Source organism: Poecilia reticulata, chromosome 1 (assembly GCF_904066995.2).
Source record: "Poecilia reticulata chromosome 1, P_reticulata-male-v2, whole genome shotgun sequence".
Taxonomy (NCBI): Eukaryota; Metazoa; Chordata; class Actinopteri; order Cyprinodontiformes; family Poeciliidae; genus Poecilia; species Poecilia reticulata.
Genome location: NC_088830.1, coordinates 22215411 through 22241978, shown reverse-complemented (window position 1 = coordinate 22241978; position 26568 = coordinate 22215411). Strand labels below are relative to the sequence as shown.

The following is a 26568-nucleotide window of genomic DNA, read 5'->3' as shown; positions in this document are numbered from 1 at the left end:
ACCATATGGTTCACCACCAAGCACAGCATGGTCTTGAGGGGGACAATTGAAAAAAAAAAAGTTTTGTCAGTAGTGCAAAATGGTACCAAACAAAACAACTTTTGTAGTGTTCATGTTCACGATTGGTCACTGGTGGGGTGGGATTTGATGGGGAACTCCATGGGCTGCAGAAGTAGAGGGTTGTCCAGGGCACCAGTTATTCCAAGAACTTCCAAGTAATAATAGAATAGAACGGAATAGAATAATCCTTTATTAATCTCACAGTAAAGAAATTAACTTGTTACAGCAGCACAGTAACAAAATATACCCTTTTAACCCTCAACGGGGTCGAAGCTGCTGTAACAGGCTGCCACTCTTGTAGTGTCAATAACAGTGAAGAAAAACAGAGCACAAACTTTGTCAGGAAATGTTTGACATATATCACTATGTGGGTGAGGCTTATGTAATGTGTAATTATCCTCATTTTCCTCAGTATTTCTGTGCCCGGGCATTCTACGAGGAGTGTACCAAAGTGAACATCTCTTTGAGTCTGACCACCAGTCAGGTGCATGGTGCAAAGATCCGCTTCAAGCCTCTGATAAGATATACTACATGCCCTGGACCCCGTACCGCACAGACACACTTACTGAGTATTCGTCCAAAGAGGATTTCATTGCAGGCCGCCCCACCACCACATACAAACTGCCACACCGAGTAGACGGGACCGGCTTTGTGGTCTACGACGGTGCGCTATTCTTTAACAAAGAGCGCACCCGCAACATCGTAAAGTTCGACCTTCGCACGCGGATCAAAAGCGGCGAGGCCATCATCGCCAACGCCAACTACCATGACACCTCTCCGTACCGTTGGGGGGGAAAGTCGGACATTGACCTCGCTGTGGATGAAAATGGGCTGTGGGTGATCTACGCAACAGAGCAGAACAACGGACGCATCGTGGTGAGCCAGCTTAACCCTTACACCCTTCGCATCGAGGGCTCCTGGGACACCAGCTATGACAAGCGCTCTGCTTCCAACGCTTTCATGATCTGCGGCGTTCTGTACGTCGTTAAGACCGTGTACGAAGATGACGACAATGAGGGGACAGGAAACAAGATTGACTACATGTACAACACGGACAAAAGCAAAGAAACAACAGTTAATATACCGTTCCCTAACTCCTACCAGTATATAGCTGCAGTGGATTACAACCCAAGAGACAATCTGCTGTACGTGTGGAATAACTACCACGTGGTCAAGTATTCACTGGACTTTGGCAACAATGGTAAGTTCAATGGAGGATCTCCCTCAATAACCGCACCTCTTCTCGTTTCTTCTGTCATTTTTGATTCCACATGAGGTATTTTATTGAGAAGTGCTTTTTCAGCTGTGACATATGGAATGTTTATAGGCACTGATCTTCTTTCAGTACTTAATTCTGTGAAATTACTTGGAAAAAGTAGAAAAAAATATTGCTCCATCTGTGCTGCCATGACTCTCACTTATGACTGTTTTTCACCTCCTCCCTGCAATCTACAGTGCACATGTTCTGAACTGAAAATACATCCCAATGACAAATAAATCAGCTCCAGTGTACCTTCACTACTGCTCCCTGATATGCTATTGGAACAGAGTTATCAGTCGTGTTGCTATTTCTAGAAATAAGAGACATCAAAAATCTACCTAGATCTCCGCCGTTTAGAAGATTAGTGCTCAGACAGGTCTATGCTGAGCTTCAAACACCTTTCCACTCGCCAACTTTCTCTTCCCATGACCGTTGAGCATTCGTACAGAATGTAGCCCAGAATGTCTGCATGGAGGATGAACAGAAATATCCGTGTATGATGAAAGATCTCACATCCTCTGCTTGACGTTCATTATAGTTTTCTTTAGCCCCATTCATATGAGTTTGCTACGGCATACTGTCACTTTTTACGCTTTAAGAACTCTGCAAAGGTCTATCCAATATTATGAAAGCAGGACTTTGATATTTATTTTTTCAGTTCCAAAATAGTGGGGGAAATTGAAACACCACTATCTGCCAATTTAATTTATGGCTGATGTTTAGCAAGTCTTCACCTTTTATTTCACAAGATGACACAACTTGAATCACAATTCGAAACTCTGGAGCTATTTGCTAAAATAAATAATTCAGACTCAACATTTTATTAGCCGCACTGTGCTGTACAAAACCACACCCTCCTAACCCCGGACTTTAATAAAGTTAGATTTGACTATTCCTCTTTGCACAATCTCCCCAATCCAGATAGTGATTGTTTCAAATATGGTATTTCAAATTGGGTATGTGGCCATGTACTTAACATAGTTTCTCTGAATTTTTAAGATAAACAAGCCCACAGCAGTAAAGATATATGACTGTCTATGACGGTTGATATCAGGTGCACATTTAAACATTCAGAGCCTCAGATTTTTTTTTTTAAGCCTGCCACCATCCTAATTACCATCACTTTGTGCGACGTAAATGTCAAATTGGTCTTAATCCAGATTTGTTTGCTGGATTTACAGTTGTGTTGAATTTAACATAAAGTTAGTTAGTAATTGTTTGCTTGGGTCCATCCTCTGACTTAAGATTTCAATTTAGTTGAAATGTCATTAATGAAGTTTTTTTTTTTTCTATTCCAAAAAAGTTTCCACTTGCATATCTACATCTATACATATATTTCAGCTGGCACAGTTGGGCTTGTTTGAAAAGGTCAAAATACTGTCTAACTTAAATCGTGTCTTACTTTAGCTCTGGTATGAGTTGTAAGTTCGACCTCCTGTTCATCTTTCCCCTTGGATGGATGGAAGGGCTTCAGCCCCAGGAGCCTAAAGGGCTATTTGCCCAGCGTAATTGCCTTTCAGCACCTTTCTATGGAGTGGTCAAGGCAGTCTGGCTGCGTGTCTTATTAAATGATGTCTGAATTAACGCATGCTCTTACATGCAGTTAGGCAGCGCAGTACAAGAAATTATAGAGAGAGGCAGCTGTAAACTTGGTTTCTACCGATCAGTGTGTGTGTGAGGGGTTTTGTATGTGTGATGCTATGCTGTAGAAATGTGCTTGTTTGTGAGTGTGTTTGTAGATGCGCATAATGATGAGTATGCGCGCGTAATAATATATGTAAAGCATGAATTGCTGTTTCGTTCATGAGTGTTTATTCATTATTAAGGTGACATCATACCTATTATAGAGCTTACGGTGTCTTGGGAGGCTCTAAAGTGGAGATCAATGGGGATTCAGTGTGGAGAATGACCTCCAGTGCATAGCAACAAGCCAGAGTGCTGACCAGACGGAGATAAATACATACAATCAATTGAACATCACTCTTTTTACGTGCGTCCTCGTTCTCCTGTCTCACTTAGGGAGGACAAAGAATAAATTAACTACCTTAACTACATGATTCTCTCATTCTCCAGAAAATAAAGCGACTGATCAATGCTCCAAAGATTTAATCTGGTGCATGTTGACACTACTGTGTGGCCTTTATCTCTGTGAAACCTGAAGAGAAGAACTCCTCCTAATGTCACTTTTTCCCTTCAAATGCGTGAAGCATTGAGCTAAACGTTGAAAGCAAACTTACCATGTTCCAGCTTTGGCATTTTTTTTCTTGTTCCTTTTTCTTAGTCTATTCAGAAAACACAGTGAGAAAAGGGTCTTTCAGAATGTTTCAGCTCATTACTGTTGTAGCCTAATGTACTCCCTGTTTTTGTTTTCGCTTATGTGGACTTCTTAAGATATGAAATGAGACAGGAAATGGGCCATGGTCTAAGAAAGAGACGAGGTTGGCCACCGAGGACAGAGAGTAATTGGGCAACAACAGAGAAGCACCAATTACTTAGTTGTGTCTACCCAGCTGGATAACAAAGGCAGGCGGTTTGAAAGAGTTCCCTCTGAGGCTCTGGGATTGTTCGGGTTCGGCATGCCGGAAAAGGAGCACAGTTTCCTTGGCACACTTAAATTTAGCAGGCCAGGTACAAAGAGAATGCCAGAAAACTGAACTGAAGTTTCCGTCAGGTTACTGAAACATTATAACACAACGGGTGAAATACCAGAGTTCTGGTAGGTACATTTTAGGACCTGTGTGGATACAGACCTTTTGGACTGACTGTACATTGCTTACAATGGAATGTGGATATTGTTTTAATAAACTTGTAAAAATTGCATCAAGATCCAAATGATTGCAATCACTGTGAAAATAGCCATTAGCTGCACACGATGATAAAGTTAGCATTTGTTGTCAATTCCAAACTAAATGGCTATCTTGCCATTACTATGGAGACCATATCATCCTCCATAAATGTGAAATTTCCTACACTGATTAAACCTTAATAAGCTACTTTACACTGAGAAAAGATTGCTTGGTAATCTTAATCTTAGGTAAGCTTCCAATGAGGATATTTTACAAGTTTGTAAAGTTAATTGTTATTTTAACGTCTAATCTTTTCTTTTCCACATGAAAATCAATGTGATAAATTGTAATCTGACTCAAATTATACAGTGCCTTTCTACACAGATTGGTAAAAAAGTGGGTTGGGTTGGGTTAGGTATCCTGGCAAGGGACGCATCAACATGTGACAGAAGGAAACTGGAATCAAACCAAAAACCTTCCAATTGGAAGGTGACTAATCTACCACCGAGTGACAGTCATGTCAATACAAATCTTTAACTGGATGGACAAAATAAATTCAACACAGCGAAACGAGGGGATATTGTTATCTTACATTTATATTTCACATGGTACTAAATAATAATAAGAATATGTTCAGGTGGTGGTGAAATGAAATTGATAAAATTTGGTTAAGATAAGTCCTGAAAAAGCCTCCGTTTTTAAATTGTTTGGTCATAATCCGATGAGAGCAGCTTGTTGACATTAGTGGGCAATTACTGATTTTATTCTGTGACACTGAAACACATTTGTTCATCAGTACTTTAAAATGTGAACTCATTGGATTCATCAAACCGGTATTAGATCATTCTGAATTCAATAGACATATTTTAAAACACAGTTTGAGATTAATGAAACCTTAACTCTGTAATTAATTCTTCTTGCATTAGAAAAACTATTGAACTAGCTATTCAAACTTTGAGGAGAATATTATACATTAATTTCAGATTCTTTAAATATGGTTTTAAAAAAATAATTTTTTGACAACAAACATATAGTTTTCCCAAAATATGTCTATGTCTATTATAAATAATATTTCCAAAGCTTTCTACTGAAAGTGCATTAATGCATTGTCTGCTACATTACCTGTTGGCTGCAGTGAGACTCCTGTATGCTAAGGAGTCTGGGACATGCTTGACAACTAAGTGAGGATATCTTTTTGAAATGCATTCTGCATGGTGTTCTGTTAATGAAAACTATTGCACAAAATATTAGAGAACAAATATTTAATGGCCTTCATCCACATTCTCCTTCGATTCATTACGAAACTGTGTGATCCGCTAAGAAACTCTAGCATTTTCCATCCATCTGTTTGGCAGTTAGTTTGGTTTACTATTCAGCAGCTTCTTTTTATCTCTGTAATGAAGCTTGCCTCTGTCAAATAAACACAACAGAGAACTATTTTTTGTGTTGCAGTTGCACAGACTCCTCATTTGATAGTTATATAGAATTGCCTGTGTATCAGAGGCAGTGTAGCTTGTTGAATTGAAATTCAGTTTTTAGATGTGTGTGTGCGTGTGTGTGTGTGTGTGACCACTGTTAGTTTGAGAAAAAACAACTTGTGTGAGTAGGTTCAGAATGGAGTAAAAAACTGGATAGATCCATAGATTCAGAGTCACAAATTACTTACTGTGCTATACAGTGAAACAAACAAATAAAAATAAAAAAACATCCCAGATGGAGGAGTCCTTGACTGTTCCTTTTTGATCTGAAAAAAATTGTGCCATTAGTTATAATTATTATCAGTCGTTTAGTACAAAGTCAGAATGCCTAGTGATTAAAAAATATATTTCTGTCATGCCTATATGTTTATCATTACCAAAAATGTTAAACAACTGACTAAGCATCCTCCAGGAGTATCCTCCACATTTTTTTAGGGATTTAAAAGTACGACAGTGAAGCTAAAAAGAACTTGCACTCCCTTTAAAGGTTTTACATATGTCATGTGCTTCTTGGGTTGGATCTGATATCTCGCAAACTTTTGTATTTTGGGTTCAACTTAGTTTAATTAGTAATTATTTTAAAAATTATTGTCAATTTTTAGGGTTTGAAACTGTACTGCAGTAGCGTCAACTCCAACAATATCTTCATGCTGTTTCTAAGGTTGAAAACGTTTTCATTAACATCTCAGTGGGAGACTGAACACAGATTTCTCTGGTTGTGTAAAGCAAGGAATAACCCCCTAACCTCTGTGTGACTGGTGCAAGCTGTTAGTTAATTGTTTAAATCTAAACTAAAGGGCACCCTAAAGTTCTTCCTATTGTTTACAAGTCTTGTCTGTTTAGGAATTTTTCCATTAATGAAAAAACACACGTGGCGATTGTTAAGCTGCCAAAGATGGCTATAATTTAATTTCTCCTCGACTGTCCCATTTAAAAGACAGCACTGTGTTGAAACAAACATGTAGCAAGCTAGAGAAGTAGTGCATGGAGAATGAATCTATACTTTATTTAATATTTATTACTACAATAACTTGTTAGATAAATTTAGACGAACACAATACTGACTTATAAATACGTGTTTAAAGTTCTGAAAGGGTAAAGTATCGACAAAAACTGACTAAAAGGAATAAAAGCACATTTACCGGAGATAATTTTGCGGCCAGTTTACACTCATCAGTCGTCGTAAAGCTTTAAGTTGCTAGTTTTAAGTTGAGCCCATTACCATTTTTCTTTAACAATATTAATGTAAGAAACATAAGTGAATGTGTTCACAATAGAGCAATCATTGTAAAGCAGCTTTTCATTGTTTTAAAATAAAAAAATTATTTCATATTGGTGATTTTTTTTAAAGTCTCTTTAGCATCTTGTATTGTCGTTTAGCATGTTTAGTATAGTCGATATCACAAGTTTGTCCATTCTCCAAGTGAAATGAGATTGTAAGTCTTTAGCTAAACTTCAAGATATCCAAAAGGCGGCCATGTTTAAAAATCCAGAAAGTTCCATCAGAAAAGCTGAAAGTTTAAAATGATAAGCTATTATCTGCCAGAAGTCTTGCTCTCTCTTTTGCAGCCTGACTGAAACATAGGCATGTCTCAAAATACATTGTCCTTTTGAACTTCACATATCTGTGCTTCACTTTAGAAACCTCACAGTCACTCAGCAGCCACTTTGACACTAAAGAGTCTTTGCTGTTACTGCAACCATGAAACACTTAAGCATGCTAAGCTCATAAATCAGATGCTTTGAATTTCCAAGCAGGCGGTCACTGGTCAGAATGAGCTGAATTGATTGAAAAACAGTCACAAACTGATTCACCACTGCTTTTCTGCTGCATACATCTCTGGAGATTGTCTGTGAGCAAATGAAGTCAAACACCAAAAGAAAGTCACATGGCACCTTACATGTTTAATTTACTATGGTTTAACAAATAACATTGAAGTTTAATCGCAGAACATACAGCAGCTGTATAATAGAGTAGGTTATGATCTTTTTTTTAAATCTATTTTCCTTCTCCCTAGATTCTTTACAAAAAAGCAAAGTGCCTCTCTTCATCTATTGTTTCCCTTGTCTGTTTGTGTTTTATTCCTTTGCTGTTAAATCCCCATTCTTTCTCCCTGTGTTTCTCACACATTAACATAGACTCACAATGGCAGGAATCTTAACATTTCCTCTCTCTGTCTCATACATCTTTCTCTTTAAATGATTGTTTTTTTCTTTTTTTTTTCTTTTTTCTTTCTCATTCCTATCTCACACATAATCTGCCCTCCTTCTCTTCTCCTATCCAGCATCACAGGGTGGTTTCATCAAGCACCCTCAGATGTATATATTATAGAGGCCTGGTGCATGAATGCCTATGTAAAGTCGGAGTCAAAGTCGCTTGTCTTCGCATCACCCCTTTCTTCCAGCTGCAGTCCCCCAGCACCGACTTACTCTCTGCTGTTTATGGAGTTGTTTCATCATGTCTTCTTACATGCATATTATAGAGACTTTGCCCTACGCAAGCAGCATGGCTCCGATGAAACATTTGAATAATTTATCACCTCGAGTCTGCCTTGCCACACTTTAGAAAGTTTTCCCAACAAAGTCACAAAATTATTCATGTTTTCTGCATCTTGAAGATGGGTGGGGCGAACGGGGCTAAACCAGCGAACATGCCAACTCACACGCATTGTTATTCCCCACTTTGCATTTTTCTCTCTTTTCTATTTCCACAGCTACCCCACTGGGCTAGATTTCTGTTATTTTATATCTGGGAAAATTGGTATATGCTGAAGTTGTACAAAATGCTTTATTTGGTTTTCTTTCAGTGTTTTTTTCCTCACCCTTTGGGATGATACTGCACTTAGGTTTGCATGTTCTACTGTACAGAAACCACAGCCTTGAGTTAGAATAAAAAATAAAGTAATTGTGAATCGCCATGTTTGACCTGACTTGTAGGAAGAAAGTTAATAAAGGTGGTAATAATAAAGTATTTGCATAGCTCTTCTCAAATCAGATTAAAAAGGTAAATAGTGTATGCTACATAGATATACACGAGTCACATTCCAGTTTGATATATATGATATGAGACTCTATAATAAAAAGCAATATAAAAAGACAAGCACAAATTAAGTTTTATTTCTGTAGCCACAACATTCAAGAAAATTCTATAACGTTCTGCAGATGAAAGTCAGGAATGACCGGAATTCTGTGTTTTTTAAAAAGTAAATTACCACAAAAAAATACTTGAGGAAATGAATATATAACCATTAAAGCCAAAATACATCTTCTAAAAAACATTGGATTAAATCTTTACTGTTCTGTGTAGTAATATTTTCCGTGATTATAGTAACAGACATGGCATAAACTTGGTACAGCCCTTTGTTTGCAGAACCACCTGTAGCAGAAATACCAGGAAGTCTGTGTTTTTTTGTATAAGTTTATTCGTCTCGCATCTTTGTGGACAGCAATTTCCGTCAACAGCATTTCACTCAGGGTTGTGTCTGGTGTTTAACGGCACCATTTCAGCAGCTTCGCTCTTTTCTGTCTCACTCTGCCTGTTGTATATTTGCTGGTGTGCTTCGGATAATCGGATTTGGAAACATGAATTGTGCTGCCATATTGTTTTAATAGAGAAGAGCCTTTCTCCTGGCAGTGCTTTACAAACAAGCCGTATTTGCTTCGCTTTTCTAATTGTGTTTTTAAGTCTGAGTCTTGGACTTTTTTTCAATTTCTCTTAGCATTCCACAGTCTGACCTTTAGGGAAATTTGCTGGGACTCCTGATTATGTCAGATGTTGCCTTAGGTGTTTTTCTCTTGGCGATATTTGCTCTGAACTTTGAATAGTGTGGAAATGACCTAAAATCCAGGTCCGCTGCGAAGCCTTTCCTCCTTGCACTGTGTTAACTGTGCGCTCCAGACCAACACACCTGGAGCGTACTTCAACATTTACAAAGCTGGTCACACCTGCTGGTTACCAGTTATCCAAATGTTTTAATTAGCAGCCCTGGCTGCTGCTTCGTCTCTAAAATAATTTGGAAGTAGCAAGAGTGTGCTTCATTTTTGTAAAACTGTAGTCTGAACAAAACTTACAAAGAATTAAACCGCTGCCTAAAAGTAAACATCAAGTACGCCTCAGTTGTTGATGTGTTACCTTTCACCCCCGAGCCTTTAAAATATAAACGTCCTACTTGTTTTGTTTTGGGTTTATTTAACCTGCAGTGACTTATGGCCCATATCAAACTTAATCCTAACGACTGTCACCATATTTTCATTTACATCCTACTGGTTATGTTAATTATTGGAACCTGTTATCGCCGTTCTGAAATGTGGAGCTTTTGTTAAACTCAAAACAGATTGAACTTATTTTTTATTTCTTAATACTTCCAGATCCAACAATGCTGCAATGTTTAGGCAAATATGTAGTCATTGTCATTGACTGTTATCTTACTTATTTTTAGTTCATCTACAAACAATAATTATGACCTTTACTTGCCACTTTGTTAGTTTAGAGGAATTTAAGTGTTCACTCTTGAACTCTTAATCGTCGAAATCCTGAGGAAGTCGAGCAGAGAATGTCTATTGTCTTTAGAAACTCCATTCCCTTGTCTTTTACTGCAAAACCTCTCCCTACCCTCTCCATACAAACTCACCACACACACCCCGTTTCCTTCTCTCCCCCCTTGCTCGTGCCTCTCGTCCATTCTCCTACTCTGCAACAGATTGCAATCAAGCAGCAGCAGTGCCGGGAATGCTGGAAACATGCTTAAGTGGAGAGAACAACAGCAGTTAATGGTTAAAGTGGAGGCCATCTTTCACCGGATTAGACTAACCGTTTCACTGATTAGACTAACCCTTGTCACTTTTCTTGCTTGCCTGTGTGAATTCTGTCCATATCCACACTCTGCTAGTTTTTTTTGTTTGTTTTTTTTTAGTGCAATTTTCTGTTATCTATTGCAGCACTCATTTCCTTAATACCCAAACAGTAAGTGAAGTTCTGCCATCGTTAATCTCTTTACGGTTCATTCAAAATAAATATGGATGGGGTTGCTAATACTTTTTCTTGGTTAAAAGGTGTCTCACTATACCTACAATCTTTTGCTTAGACATTTTTACCCATGGCATGTTAATGCTCCTGCTCTTTCAAAGCTTCTGAACTGCTCCCTGGATGTCCTGCAGTGTTGTTGGTGCAGCGGCACTAAAGGATAACTTAATGGAAAAGTTGGGAACAGATTGATATCTAAACTCTGTATGGATTGTGTATTCGTTTGCAATGTGTGGTCACTTGGAAGACAAATTCCTACCCTCCTAGGACTTGAAGGGGATCTTTTTAAACTTACAAGCAAGTTCAGTGTTACTTAGTGACAGCTTGATTCTTATAGTAATGGTGGTGAAAACAACTGATTGCAGTTATTTGAAAAGAGTTACAGATGAGGATAGATTTAATATCCACTGAGCTTTTTCAAATTTTGTCATATTACAGTTACAAACTTCAAGTCATTTTTATTTGTATTTCATGACATGGATTATCTATCAAGAGATGATCAGACAGCCACCTAAACTGACAGGCCTGTCAAGGACAGCAGTAATCCAAGAAACGGCAAAGAGATTCGTGTCAGGAACGCTAACAGCAGAGATCCACTGCACAGGTGAAAGAATGTAAAACGGGCAACCATTAGTTGATTTAACTTTTGGAGAATGGCAATACAAAACCTGTTGCTAAAACCAGTTTGCAGTTTGCCACAAGCCATGTAGGGAACACATGAAGAAGCTCATTAGATCAGAATCCATCTTCTTTGCTTACAAAAGTATTTTCATTTACACCACTGTTTATTCTATCAAATGTGAATTCTTTAAATTTCCTATTATATGATCTATTATTATACTACCTCAAAAAAGACCCGGAGTTTAGGCTTTCTCTTAACATTGTAATTTGTTTACCCCTCAAAGATGCCAACATTAGATTGTGAGAAGGAGCTACTACATGAATTTATGTGTGCATTTTTAATCAAGCAAGCGAACCTATGATTATAGGTGATTAGTGATGAGAAACTGGAATAACAAGCTAAAGTAACACAAACGTTATTAAAAACAATAAAGCGATTCACTTCTATTTATCAGAAAAAAAATTATTTGGCTAAAATAATTAAAAATTCTGCACCTTATCATTCAGCTGATTTAAACTCTAAGATTTTTATCAGAGTCTCCCCAAGTTGCTCTCTGGAAAAAGTTATCTCTATCTGATTTTGAGTGGTCACTCGAAGGAATTAGGTCCTGAAGGCAAGAGGGCTAGAGGGATGGATTCCCATCCTAGAGGACTTCTTCTGTCCTTGGCTCTCTCCGGTAAATAACATAAATAATTCCATTTATGGAGTAAACAGCATCAGTTGCTCCTCTGTCCAGGGGATGCATGCTCCCAGCAAACGGCAGCATCTTATCTGCATTTGTCGAGGCTGAGAAAAATTGACTTCATTGCCAAAGTTGACTTTGGAGATCGCTCCACTAAGGGATAGTCATAGTTTATCTTTCACAGAATGTTCATGGTACCTTAGACCTGAATCAAGTCATGATCCGTGCAAAGGCTTGATGTGTTATGTCCATAGCCCCCTTCCATTCAGTTTAGGTTTATGTGTTTATGATCGATCCATGCCACACATTTCAGATTTCTACTAGTAAAAAATTTGGAATTTGCCATTTTCTCACCAGTTCAATATTATGCTCTGGTTTGTCACATAAAATTCCAACAACAGAAAACACTTAAGACTATGCAATAACTCTAATTGGTTGTAAGGAAAAAATAATACTTTTCAATACTCTGTGCATGCATCCTGTTTATGACATGAGAAGTCTTTGCTTCACAATGCACCTTTCTTATACGCTGGTGTGTGCTCAACACCCCTGCTAACACCCCCACTCCGCCTCCGCGCGCTCCCTGCCCATCCTTCTCTCTCCTCCAAATAGATTGCGACAAAGCCGTCTCAGCAGAGCCTGAACTGTGCTTCGGAGAGTCTGCTGCACCTGTTCTTTGCTTGTAGTGTGTCCTTATCAATTGGATAGCCCCAACCAGACCTTCTGTGTGCATTTGGCCCCTGCGCAGCATTTCCTCTGCCTAAGAGTAGATGCCAGAGCAAACAGGCCAAGCCAGGACAATAGAGTGGAAGGGAAGCCCACAGCACTGCAGGAAGCTAAAAACAATTATGCAAACAGGTAGCATAGCATGCCAAATTAGCTGTGCTGCTCAGATGTTATGAAAAAAAAAAAAAACAGAAAAAGTGAAATGTGAAGCAGAGAGAAACGTTTTCAGTAGCCACTGGGCTAGTTGCAAAATACTATAGCTCATATTGTAGCACATAAAAAAAATTGCTAGATGTTTTTTGCAGAATTAGCATGATTTTCAGAAGACTGAAAAGACACAGCCCATGATTTCTTATAAAGTAGAGAAACAAAGGTGAAAACAAAAAGTAGTTTGTCTTTGGAACAGAGGGACTTCCTCGGATTATAATAGAAGCATGTAATTGGGAAACCTGCTGCAGGTGTCTTCGGCCGCAGCAGGAGGATGATGACACAAATATCCAACCAACAGGCAGGCCATCAGGCCTATTCAGCCACATTGGCTTATATATGGGAAATGTTAGCTGTGGAATAGGCTGCTGCCTGGCAGCCATTTTAAAACTGTCCTTGTTAGTCAGGGTACTTTTTTTTTTCCTCTTTCTTTTTTTTTTTATCTTAAAGCATCACTGCTTTGAAGTGCATTCTGTCTTATCAGCAGGCTTGAGCCACTCGCCACAAGCTCTGTTCGTACTGAGAGGCACATTTCTGTTAAAGTGTGGGTATGACGGAGCGAAATGTAAGCTCCTGTATTATTGGGTGTATATTTGTGTGCTCTCTGCAGCCATAGGGGATGTGTGTTATCACAGTATGCAGCCCCTTTTTAGTGTGTGTGTGTGTGTGTGTGTACAGCTATTACGCCCAGAAAGCTCCCCTTCTCCATGCAAACTCCAACTCCTAATTAGATTACTTTGACCTTACCTTGCCATATCCATCTCTCACCACTTTTAATGCAAAGAGGAAATCCCCTATATATAAGCTATTATCGTCATGGATATTAAGAAGCAGAACAGACACTTCATCTCACTTCTGCAAAACTTTTTTGTCTTAGTTAAAATCCCTCTAGTCTTTTTCTCCTTTGCTTCTTCTGCTGCCTGTCTGTTGGTTTTCGTCTGACGGTGTCAAACAACTTGCCAGGGGAAATTCGTTTCACCTCCACCCCCAACCCCCTCTCTTCTTCCTCTTCTTCCTCTTCTTCTTCTTCTACCTTTTTGTGCTGTGGATTTCACAATCCCTCGGTTTACCAAGCAAGAAGTCAACAAGAGCTTTCTGGGCAACAGAGCAGAAGCAGAGACAGGGAGTCTTACACAAACATAGAAACAGTGTCTCGCACTCGCACAGATACACACACACACACACACACACACACACACATATTCACAGGTTCACGCAATGTCAGTGTGCATGCGAGATGTGCTAGCATCTCAGACTGACTGACTGACGGCATCTATGTGGCCCCTCCGGTGTGGTGACAGATGACATCTTTGGGAACAAGTTTACTGCCTGGTTGCCGCTGTACCACCTTCCCCTGGGCTCACTCCAATGCAGGGAAACGCAATAGACTAAGAAATTTGCAAATAAAATTACATTAAAACATTTGGTTTTATATTTGTTTGAAACTGTTTTTATTCAAATTTATTTTGCTTTGAATGTTGATTTTTCTTTTTTCTTTTTTTTTTTTTATCAAATGGCCAAAATAATTTTTTGAGTTGTCATTTTCTCACCATATGATAAACAACAGTCTTATTGCAGCTCTTGGCAATATTGCAATATAAGTTGTATTGTCACAATCACTACTGTAAATATTAGCTATTATCTGTTGGCTACAGACTGAAGTAGATGAGGACTCATCTCAGCTTATCTTGTCTCAGACCCAAGGCTGTCAGCTGGCCTGGTTGCCATTACCTTTATATTCGGTTTTTCCCCATGGAAAATATTCCTGCTGCACTTACTGTGTTTCCTCTCTTTGTCCTAAGCATAGAAATTACCTTGTGCCAGTTTTTGTCTTCCCTTCCCGTCCATTGTTTGCCAGTCGGGACAAAATGGCCTCTCATTCACAGACTGGTTCAGCTTCGTTTCCACTGTTGCCACATGCTTGCAAAAACCTGAGCGACACCAGGGAAGACAAGCCGATGCCAAAATCTGGGGTTCATTCAAAAATGTTCCTGTCCTTTTTATTTTATTATTATTTCAGTGATTCTTGAGAATAGGGACAAAACAGGTCATATGGATAAAGCACAAAATTTGAATAAAATATACACAAAATATATATATATATATTTTTTTCAAATATCTGACTAAACTAACCTGGGTCATGTGAGCACAACAATGTATATTTTCCTGGTGTTTGCTAAATATTTTTTTTATTTTAAACATTGTAGTCTGTGGATGATGCCTGTAAAAGCCCTTGTTCAGGAGCAGAACTCAATACATTATGATAGTTTAAAACAATTAAAGAAATACTAAAATTATATATTATGACAATTAAGTATAAGTAGTCATATAAATAATTATAAAAGTATCAATAAATTGAATTAAAAATTATTGTTATATATTTTCCAACTACATTGAAATTTGTCCCTAGTTTTTGTCAACACCGTCAAAAATGAAAATAATGTAAAAAAAAATCAGGCATTATTGGGGGGCACCAGAACTTCTGAGGACCCCATGACCACTTTCTTTCTCTTCCTTTGCTAAGAGGGCTAGTTAGCTATGGTTAGCTTATGTTATTCTTTAGTTTTTTCTTCTGTTTTATTCCTAAGTTGCTTGTCACAACCATGATGTGTCATCTCCATAACTGACAATTTACAAAACTTTGATGAAATTTTGGTATATTGTAAAGATTTCATGGACCTGATGAGCTACAATATGGCCTCCTTCAGAATAACATTATATCAATTGAGATAGTTTGGCTTTTTGTCAACTCCGTCAGATATCAACTCCATCAGAGTTTTTCTGACTCTTTCAGTGAAATTGTTGTCAAATCTCACTTAAATGTGCTATGAATTCATTTTAATGCATTTTACATAAATTGCATTACTTCACATGTACCAAGATTTTCATTTTACTCACTAGTTTGTCACCACCTTCAGTTCTGTGTCAACTTCGTCAGATGGACTTTTTGTTGTTTTTTGTTTTAAATAATATTTATTTTGTTTCTTGAGAAGCATTTGTCTGTAAAATTAGTAAAAATTTCACTAATAGGGTATTTTAAAAATAATTTTATATTTATTTTTGTCAGATGGTGATGACAAAGTTCTGGGTCAGGTCAATTAAAAATTTAATTTTTAAAAAACATGTTGCAACTGGGAGCCTGTACCTTAGCATCTTTATATTTCCAATACATTATTTGTCATATTTGCATACATAAGGTTGAGAAATAATACAAAAAAAATTATGGGAAAATTAAAACCCATTTTGTCCCTATTCTCAAGAACCACTGATTTTTATTTAAAATCAATTGACTTTCACTGCACCATTTTATATTTAGTATGGAATTGAACTATACATATTTTGACTAAATCTGAACTGCATTGGATGCTGTATCTATCAACTGTCTAAAGTTGACATTTCTTGTAAACTGGTGTTATATGAAACAGCTAAACTGAAAGAAATATAATATAAAATAAAAAGTTTACGATCCTGTTTGATAGATTAATCAATGGGATGCAAAGTTCATTCCTGGACAGTACCTCATATTTTATTAAAATGTTGATTGGCATTGCCATATTGTATTAAATGTTGTAATTGACTGTGTAAAATCACATTTTACAGTCATATTGATCTCATATGAGATAGCAACAAAGTAGCAACACATCCCGTTTAGGTATTTGTTTTTTATTATTATTCTTTACTTCTTCTGTAGCCATATGTTTTTTATAGATAGGATTCAAAATCTTTTTTTTTTTTCTTAATCAATGTCTCTTTTTGTGTCAAATGTTTTGGCAAAGAGGACAGTGTTTACGTTAAGCTGAGACTGTTACAAGGCATTTACCCAAGGCCTCCTACGCTTAAATGCAGGCAGATATGTCAGCCCTCATGAGTATAACCTAGCCTTCTTTTACATAAATGTTTCATGAACCTGTTATGTCATGCTCCCGTAGCTTCCCTGCAGCCTTGAGAGACACGAGTGATGAATTCATCACACTGAAAGATAAAGTGCTGCAAAAGTGCAAGGGAAGTGGCAACAGCAAAAAAAAAAAAAAAAAAAAAGTGTGCAGGACACGAAAGGTGGTGTTGATGAACGTAGGAGCTGATTTTGGTGGAGCAAAGAATGTGTCGGGAAGAAAAAGACAGTTTTGAGAGAGCAACAAATAATAATGCCAGGAGAAGAGATGAGGAAAGGAAGGAGGAGAGACAGAGATTGGCTGGCGGAGAAGTGCTGAGGACCCTCGTCTGTGATGCTTTCAGACTTTTTGTGTTACCACACCGGTAAGCTGCCAGCCGCTGTGTTTTCTGGCCTGTACTCAAATGACAGCAGACATCAACCTCAGATACACACACACTCACACACGCACACGAACACACACCATTACTCGCCTATTGTTGTGGCAGGCCCCCTAATGGAGCTTCCTATTTGAGTCCAGATAGTCACACACAGCCTCTGCTTCATAAGTACACTCACTCAGACAAACACGGGGCAGATTGACAGCTGGGCCGCGGCTGCCGCGGATGATTGATGGCAGCGCTCCGCGGAGAACGTGCCAGGCAGGGGCAGCAGAGATTTCAGGATTTTGCGAAGCGACGTGGTTTAGGTGCAGAAACACTCCATCGAGCTCTGGAGAACAGAACGTAACAGGATGTTACAAAGGCTGCCAGTCAGGCAGGCAGACGGAAAGAATGAACAGCGTCTTTAACGGAACTGGAGGGGGAAAAAAATAAAAAAATAAAAAAATCCACAGAAAGCGAATGCTTCCAGTCCACGGTTAAATGAAATAAACACCCGGTCTTTCTTAGCACCACACAAAGTCACACTTCATTCTCCACTCTCACACCTTCCCATCAACCCCAAAGGAACAAAGGTGCAAAAAGATTTGAGAAAAGACATTAAAAAAAAGGGGGGAAAAAATCGGTACAGGAAAAGGAAACTTATTATGTGAATACCCTTAAGCGTGCCTTACAGAAATACAATCCCTTCAGATTTGGCTGATGTTGTTACCTCTAATTAAGCCCCACCAGCACACACTGCTGTACACTGAAAACTTGTATTGATCTATATGTGCAACTTTATGGCAAGCTGTAATGAGCAGTAATGGTGGAATTTATACAGTTATGCTCTTTTTCTCTAGACACCCCACTAGGAGCTGACAACTCTGTAAGCTTTCAGTGACTGCGATCGACACTATGCGGCAGGTGGACAGAAAAATAAGTGCTGCTCTTTCTGCTTTTGCTCAAAATTGACATACAGCTGCAGCAGGCGACTAAGCTTGACTTTTCCTCTGGCTGCAAACTATATAGCTTCATTGCGTCATTGACGATCTTCAACGAATCGTCTATGTTTAGGGTTTATCTAATTACGTCTGGAAGTTATGCTGCACTGACGCGACATGAAAACATTGATAATTTGTACACCGCTGTCCTTCTGATCTGGGAGGACTCCTGCTGCTTTCACTCCTGCTGCGTTTCTCGTTGCCTTTAAGTGCACTTTAGAAGATGTGTGTTTCACGGCCACGGTTTTAAGATATATATAGGTATTTATATTATATTTACATAAAAGTAGCTAGTATCATAAAATATGAAAAAGAACCAGGCACAAAAATAAAGCTATGGTTTCATCACTGAATCTCTCTTGAACATTTTTGACTTGCTTTGCTGTTGGACAATTACTGCAAACAAAAAAAAAAAACATTTATTTAATGTTTGTTTGTAGCAAAACAAAAAAAACGTTAAATATGATCATATTTACCATTCTTTATTTTTGACCGACGCATACAGTGTGTTGGGTTTGGTTGCCATGTAGTGTCAGAGTAGATTTACTCTACAACAATTGAATAATGTAATATTCATGTTGACTTTTTTGAACCAAGGGTATGACACACTTCATCTGATTAATGAAAGTACATTAGGAATGTGGCAATAACATCCCAATTTAATGAACACATCACTGCTGATATAAATAGTGGCACCCATAGCTTTTGTTATAGAGTAACAGGTAACTGATGCTATTTTTCAATCTATGCTTTAGTATTCCATTTTTTTTCTTGTCTAGGAAGTTTTGATTAATATTTCTTGGCTTGTTACTTCCCTCGGGTGTAAATATCACATTCCACTGAAGTCCATTTTTTAGCCACTCTTCAAAATGAGAAAAAGCAGGAAAATATACTACCCCTCCTTACTGTTCATATATATATCTGTGTGTGTCAATCATCATGGTTATTAGTAATAATTTAATCATAACTGTAACTTTTTCAAGTTAACTAGATTTTGTAGGAACTCTAAGTTAGAATTTCACGTGTTTTTGTTTGTTTCTTTGGGTTTCAATATGTTCCCATATTTGACATATTAAACTTAAAGATAATCATACATTCTATCCCAACCAACTTTTCATGTATATGTAGAATTTCCCCTGCATATTAAAAAATAGGGATAATACAACTGAAGCATTTCTTAAATTTAGAATTACTTTTTTTGTTTGTTGATCAATGTGAACATAATATTCAGCGTATTAAGGAACTTTTAACTAATAATTTCAGAATTCCTGTTTTTTTGGAGGAAATGCACAAAGACCCATTGATTCTTGCAGAATTGATGAAAAAGTAATGAATCAATGTTTAACAGATATTTATTTTTATTAAATGACAGATTGCAAATCGTAAATATCAATGTGTGACTTTCAGAACCCCTTTTCTTTTCACCCCCAATATTCAAAAATAGAAATAGGAGGAAACATGCCATCCCTTTCTACTTTTCATCTATAAGCATACATAAAGCTAACGAGAGAAAGTGAGTTATCCTATACATATATAATATGTATATATATTTTGTAAAGTATTCTTTTCTTTTTTTTATCCAAGTATTGACAAACCTTTAGCTGGCAGTTAATGACAATGTGACCCCTTAAGGTTGGAAAAACATGAAAACCTAACATCTCTTTTCAACTTGCAAAGCATAATCAGCTGAGCAGCTGACAGGGGAAAATAAGATTTTATCTACATGGATATTAAGATTAAATTCAGTGTAAACTCAAGTAACTTTTCATGTATTGAAGTTGATCGCATGGTTGAGGAACGTTTAACTAATAATTTCCTCTTCATTAGAGTGTAGCTATAACGTGACATGAAGGCAAATTTTTCTTAACCACTTTTAAAAATGGGAAAGAAAAAAGTGAACTTACCACTGAAGTAAGGGAGATGCTCACTGAAGTCAACAGTCAATAGCTAAAACAGTTTAAAACAGCTGTGACAAACAAAGCTGCCATCAATCTTGGGATTTGGCAGGAAGGGTAAAAAACTACGTAATCTAAATATTACAGAAATGAAGTATGAGATTAATTTATGTAAGGCTTTAGGCTGCCAAAAATGTTAAGTGTTTTATATGCAAAGGTTGTTTCTATCATTAAAGATGTAGACATAACAAATCACAAAGTCTGTGTGCAACGTTACACAGTGATGTTAAAGAACAACGGAATGTCAGTAATCAACAGTGGAGCTTTAACACTTGACAAACACGCGTTCTGTTACTCTTTCGTTCCCTCTTCTTATCCATCCTTTCTTCATAACTGTCCCCTAAACAGGGTCGGTGTGAATAATTAAGTCCTTTTACGATGAAATATTGACAACAAAGAGTGTGCCATATGCATTTAAGTAGCCTCCCTGCCTCTTGCAGTGTCCTCGCATCGTGAATCATGCATGACGCCGAAAGAATGTTTTTTTTCCGCCAAGTTAGGCTGCGAGATCCACTGCTGTGAACTGCTCCCTCAGGGAAGACTGCTAATCTGTTCCAGAGAAGACCAATCATTGCTCTTATTTAGCAGTTGGTGATTTACTTTGAAATAATTACAGATTAAAGTGTGTGTTTGTGTAGGTCCCACACACAGACGCTTGAAGTTTTTCTTTTTCCTGTTTTGTTGTTATTTGATTGAATGCTTAGAGACATCTCCTGCACTGAAATCTGATGAATTACGTGGGAACTTTTTAAAGTCATCAGAAACATGAGCTACTTGCTGTGAACGGCACTTTTGGTTTGTAAATGAATGCCTGTGAATGTGTTTGAAATCGTGCCATATTATGCCACTGCACAATAATGCTAATTCTTGCCTGATCGGTCTTTTAGTGACTTTGTTTGATCTGCTATGTGTTACTCTTAGCAACCTGGCTCGCGTTTAATTAAGTAATACGATAAGTTGGATTCATTATATTTAGGATCTTTTAAAAAGCTCTCTAATTTACTTCGTCTTTCTACCTTTCAGACTATCGCCCACCTCCCATGCTTCCACCCAATCGTGGAGGGGCAGGAGGAGGCGGGGGAGGCTCCTCCTCCTCTTCGACCAGCCGCGCCACCACCACACGTTCCCCTCCCTTCTACACCACCCCGAGACCTCTCCTCACCACGTCCCCTGGCCAGCGGTACAGGACAACCACCACAGTCCGCCAGCCTAATCTGGTCCCGGCTGGAGGTTCATCGTCCGACTCCAATCACATCCCAGATACCAACCAGAAAGCAGGCCGATCCCCTCCCGTGCAAGTCCCTCCTGCGGCCCCACAGCCGCCTGCGCTGCCGCCCCAGGATTTCTGCACTCCGAGGGTGACTGCAGACATATCGTGGCCCCGCACGCAGCAAGGCCAGACAGCCAAGCAGCCCTGCCCTGTGGGGACCCTGGGTGAGTGAGGTGGATGGAGGATAAAGACAAAAGAAAGTCTGTGTGTGTGTGTGTGTGTGTGTGTGTGTGTGTGTGTGTGTGTGTGTGTGTGTGTACACAGTGTTTGCAAACTGAGTTATATGGTTCTGCATTTGCAGCAGCAGGTACTATTATCCACGAACAAAATTAATCCCAAAATTTTAATCATGTAGGGGATGACTCATTAACATAAATCAAAATATTTTCAATTAAGAAACTGCAGTGGCTGTTTACTCGATTGCTAACAGCCGTCGGATTCCAGATCCACTCGCCAGAAATATGACTGAACATGACAGACAGACAGACGTTTTATCCTTGCTAAATATTTTTGCCAATAGATCAGCGCAGAATATTGTGTGTGGGCAGGAGAACTGCATCCACTCATTTAAAGAAACTAATAAAACACGTATTGGAGTTAAGGTGGTTCTGATAGAATGACTCAGGGTCGACGTCTTTATAGCCATACCTGTCGAACATTGTCCCATTTTGTCAAAACCATAAACGTTAATAACTTTTATTGGAATTTTATGCGACACAAAGTGTTGTGTGAAGTGAAGGAACTGTTTTTTAATTTTTTTGAACAACTAAAAAGCTGATCACAGCCACGGGTTTCTAGCTGCTGTGCACACATAGAGACTGAATTTTTGGCCCATTGCTCTTAATGAAACAACTGAAGCACAGTCAGACCATATGTAGAGTGACCATCAGTTACCTTTCCTGATGGTCACCAGTTCTGGTTTGTTGTTTGAGTCGTCGTCCTGCTGGGAGATGAACATCTGCTCCAGTCTCAGGTCTTGTGCAACCTCTACCAGATTTTCTTTAAGGATTGCCGCGTGTTAATGTAGCTCCATCCATCTTGTCATCAACTCTGACTGGCTTCCACATTACGCTACCACCACCATGTTTCGTGGTGATGGTGTGTTCAAGGTTCTGCATATTTTGTTTTTGGCCTCACATAAAATGTCAAAAGTTTAATTTGGTGTCACTGACCGGAGCATTTTCTTCCACATGTATATGTCCCCAGGACTGGCTGAGGTGAAAATGTAAATTGGACTTCTTGTGGCTTTGGTTTTGTAAAATAGATTTTCCTCGATGATCTTCCTCAAAGGCCAAGTTTGTGGAACACACAACTTCTAGATGTTAACAGATTCGTCCATCTGAGCTGGAGAGCTTTGCAGCGTCTTCAGTGTTAGCCTTGGCTGCTTCTCAGCCTTAAGTGGACTTTTAATTAGGTGGCTTCTGAAAGCATTTTTTTCCTCACTTGTTTTATTTAGCTGTACCAGAAGTAAAAGATGAATGCCACTGAAGTTGCACATATTTCACATCTTTCACATCAAAATCCTGCATTAGATTGTGCTGGTCTTTCACATAAAGCATGCACACCTTGCATGGTTCTGTAGCTCTTTTACATGCTGATACAGCCAAACACGGCAAACCCCAAAATGCCAAACAGCTTCCCTGTCTTCTGGAGAATGTCATGGTTGTCTCACCCTGTTTGCTCTTCTTGTCTTACAGGCGTGGCCACATATGTGTGCTTGCCCCGTTTGGGCTACTGGGCTCCCCAAGGCCCTGACCTCAGCAACTGCACGTCACCATGGGTCAACCACATCATGCAGAAAGTAAGTCTGAATGCTGCCACTGGCTCGGTCAGCCCTCAGCGATACGCTTGTGTTGTGACTAAAGCCCCCGAAGCAGTTTTTCTCGCCCATGCCGAAGCTTTGACCACAGGGAAAGATTTAGTCCATGTATCGCTTCATCATTCTTCCTTAGCCCTAACTTTTGTTTGAGATCTGAGAGATTACATCGCTGCAGGGAACAAGAAATGTCTAAGGAGGTCATGAACTCACAATGAGATTTTATCAGAAGCGACAAATTAGATAATGGCTTTATTAATTCACTGTTGAATGAAAAACATTCCTACGTTTAAAACTTGCAAGAACATTAAAGACTTACATTTTCGTTTGTTTTGAATAAAACTTTTTTTCAGTTGTTACTAGGAAAAAAACACAAATAAATAAATAAATACATGACCATAAGGTTTAAAAATAAGCTGCAAAATGGTGAAGTGAAATAAAAAACACCCGATTATCAGTTGTGTTTATTTATCTAAATTCATTTTAGAATTTAAGTCATTTCTAAAATGTAACTACAGATTTGGAGCGGTCATCTGAAAGAGAAACCGTTGAAAAAAATATTTCAACAATATTTTTGTGCTTGTTTTCTACAGTTGTTTTGTTTTATTTTATTTTGGTAAATGTTTTGCTGTTAAATTATTTTCCCAGTTTGTTAAAAAAAAAAAAAAATCAGTTTAGTACCAGTGAAGCTCAAATACAGGGTTCATGTTCAGTCTGAGAATCTGGATCTAGATATTTCTCTGTTCTGGATAAAAAAAGATGGAAAGATCCTGGCAGGGGATGTAAAACATTTGAATTTGCAAAAAAAAAAGTATCTGCAGACACTATTTTATGCTAATTATCTAAATTAATTAATTCATTTATTCATTCATTCATTCATTGACCCATTTATTCTTCCTCTCCATCCATCCATCCATCCATCCATCCATCCATCCATCCATCCATCCATCCATCCATCCATCCATCCATCCATCCATCCATCCATCCATCCATCCATCCATCCATCCAGACCACTGTTGGAAAAGCTGCCATATGCAGGGAATTGTAGAACTGGAAATGTGTTTTTTCCCTATATAATGATTTCCTAAACAACTTACAGTACAGTGTTTGCATGCTGTATGTAAATGTCTCTGCTGTATCGGTCTTATGTTTTCACCCTATATGAAGTGAATTTTAAGCTAACCCTTTACATTTTTTTACCTCCCTCCTTTTCTCCCGTCACCGCCATTCCTTCACATTTGCGTCTACCTCGTCCTGTCCGTCCTCTTCTGTCTTGTTTCTCTCCATCTGTCATTTTGCTGGAACCTTCCTCTCTCTCTCTTGCTATTCTTCACCTGACACTCTTACAAACTTTTTCTCCTTTGCCGAACTTTTCCCTTCTCTTCTCACCTCGTCTAACTTTTTCCTTTTTTTTCAACTGCCATCCATCTCTCTGTTATTTTCACTTTGTGCTCCCCCGCCTCCCCCCGCCGCCTCCCCCCGCCATCCTTCCCTGGCTTGCAGCTTCGCTCAGGCGAGACGGCAGCGATTGTGGCCAAGGAGCTGGCAGAGCAGACCAAAGGGCTTCTGCGTCCTGGCGATGTGCCATCCACAGTCCGGGCCATGGCCCAGCTAGTCGAACTGTTGGATGTCCAACTGAGGAACCTCACCCCCGGAGGCAAGGACAGTGCTGCCCGCAGCCTTACCAAGGTACTGCCTAAAGACACAGGAGGTGAACATGTACAGAGTGATGGAGTAAAATAGACTTTTCTACAGGCATCAGCATTTATTGGGCTGCAGCTCAAGCTGACAGAAAATCAGAAGAAATATGGAGGAGTAAGAAAAGGGAAACAGATAGGGGAGGAGGGTCCTTTAGAGTTAACAGAAAGATGAATAGCATGTTCTTTTGTTTTTGTCTAAAAAAAAGAAAAAAACATCTTTGTGCAGAGTTTGATGAAGTAGCAGGCGTAACAATGTAGAACTCCACATGATAAATAACTGCTTTTAGTCTTTCTGTTTTATCCTCTTCACTGTGTGGCTCTTTGTATGAAGTTTTGCTCGACATACCACAAGACAGATAACTGTTCTTAGTGTTTGGCAGGGTCCTTCCACTCTCTTTACAGATCGGGACCAACATTTAATAAAGCCATCTTTCAGTTATTCACATTTAAAGTACACAGCAGAGCCCTGAGAGAGAGAATATACAGATCATTTAACGAACCTCTGTCGCTGAGCTGCAATTGTTTAGAGGCAGTTGATAATTGAAATTTTGTCCTTCTTTAGCTGTCACATTAAGTTATCCTTTCGCAGTGGAGTTAGCCATGAGATAGGCTGGTTAAAACTGCCTGATTAACTAACGGTTTGCTTCACAAAATAATCTGGAAATTTCTCTGAAGAAGCTGTTTGATAAAGATCTGGCTTTTTTTTTTTTAAATATATAGATTATATCTTTATGAATAAAGCAGTAGTGAAACACAGTAACGAGCCTGTCAACAGAGGCTTCAGTTGCATCTTTATAGGTTACAAAATTGTATGAAAATAATTTATTTCAGTAATTCAGTTGAAAAAGTTCTTTTTTGTAAATTTTGATAATTATGACTAACAGCTAAAGAAAAACCCCAAATTCATTTGCATAACACAGATAAAAATTGAGCTTTTTTGAGCCAGAATGAATGTGCTGGTCATGTTATCGTCATGACTTTTTGGACGTGACAGTTGTCCAGCAGACAATCACTGACACTATCCGTAAGGAAGCTCAGCCTCAAAAACAATATTTCTAAAGGATCTGGCCGAAGCAGTGCTCTTTCCAAGAGTACTACTGGAAAGTTGAGTGGATGGAAAAAGTGTTGTCGAAAAAGGTGCTAAGGCAACAGAAATACTGCAGCCTTGAGAGGATTGTAAAGCTGAGCCCACTGAAGAGTTTGTGTCCACTACGAGACAACAGAGATGCACACAGGACATTTCCTTTATAAGTCACTCCTGAACCAGAGTCCACATAAAAAGTGTCTTAAAGTCCTATGGAGAAAAAGGACTGAACTGCTACTCAGTCTTGTTATAAATATAATTTGGTCCCGTAACCTGGAGGAAGATAGGCTCACAATCCAAGTTACTTGTAGTGATGTGTTGTATTTGAATGAGTTAGCTCTAAGAGTCGACTCACTATAGAACGATACTATAACGATTCTATAGTAAAAAATTCATTTAAAACACAAAAAGCTCCCATGTAATTACTACATTTTGGGTTTTTTGTTTGATCGAAGTTCTAATAATCAATAAGTACAATATGTGCTTGAACTTTATCACTGCACATATAATGAAACTACGACATATGAGTTCCATTTGTTTATTTCAGTTACTGACAGGGATTAACGTTTCAATAATATTCTAATTTACTGACATGTAATTGTATAAACTGAGTCTGTCAGTACTGCCTTGTAAGGCTGCCAGT

At 38.5% G+C, this 26568-nt stretch overlaps 1 protein-coding gene across 11 annotated transcripts in view; it reads left to right on the top strand.

Moving 5' to 3' along the window:
• adgrl3.1 (adhesion G protein-coupled receptor L3.1) overlaps positions 1-26568 on the top strand; it is a 161401-nt gene that overhangs the window by 79302 nt on the left and 55531 nt on the right. For all 11 annotated transcript variants that reach the window (XM_008416710.3, XM_081609017.1, XM_008416793.3 and 8 more), the window contains exons 7-10: positions 473-1261; positions 21079-21489; positions 23023-23126; positions 24645-24830. In XM_008416710.3, coding sequence (XP_008414932.2) covers positions 473-1261; positions 21079-21489; positions 23023-23126; positions 24645-24830 — 1490 coding nt within the window. The remainder of the gene's footprint in view (positions 1-472; positions 1262-21078; positions 21490-23022; positions 23127-24644; positions 24831-26568) is intronic.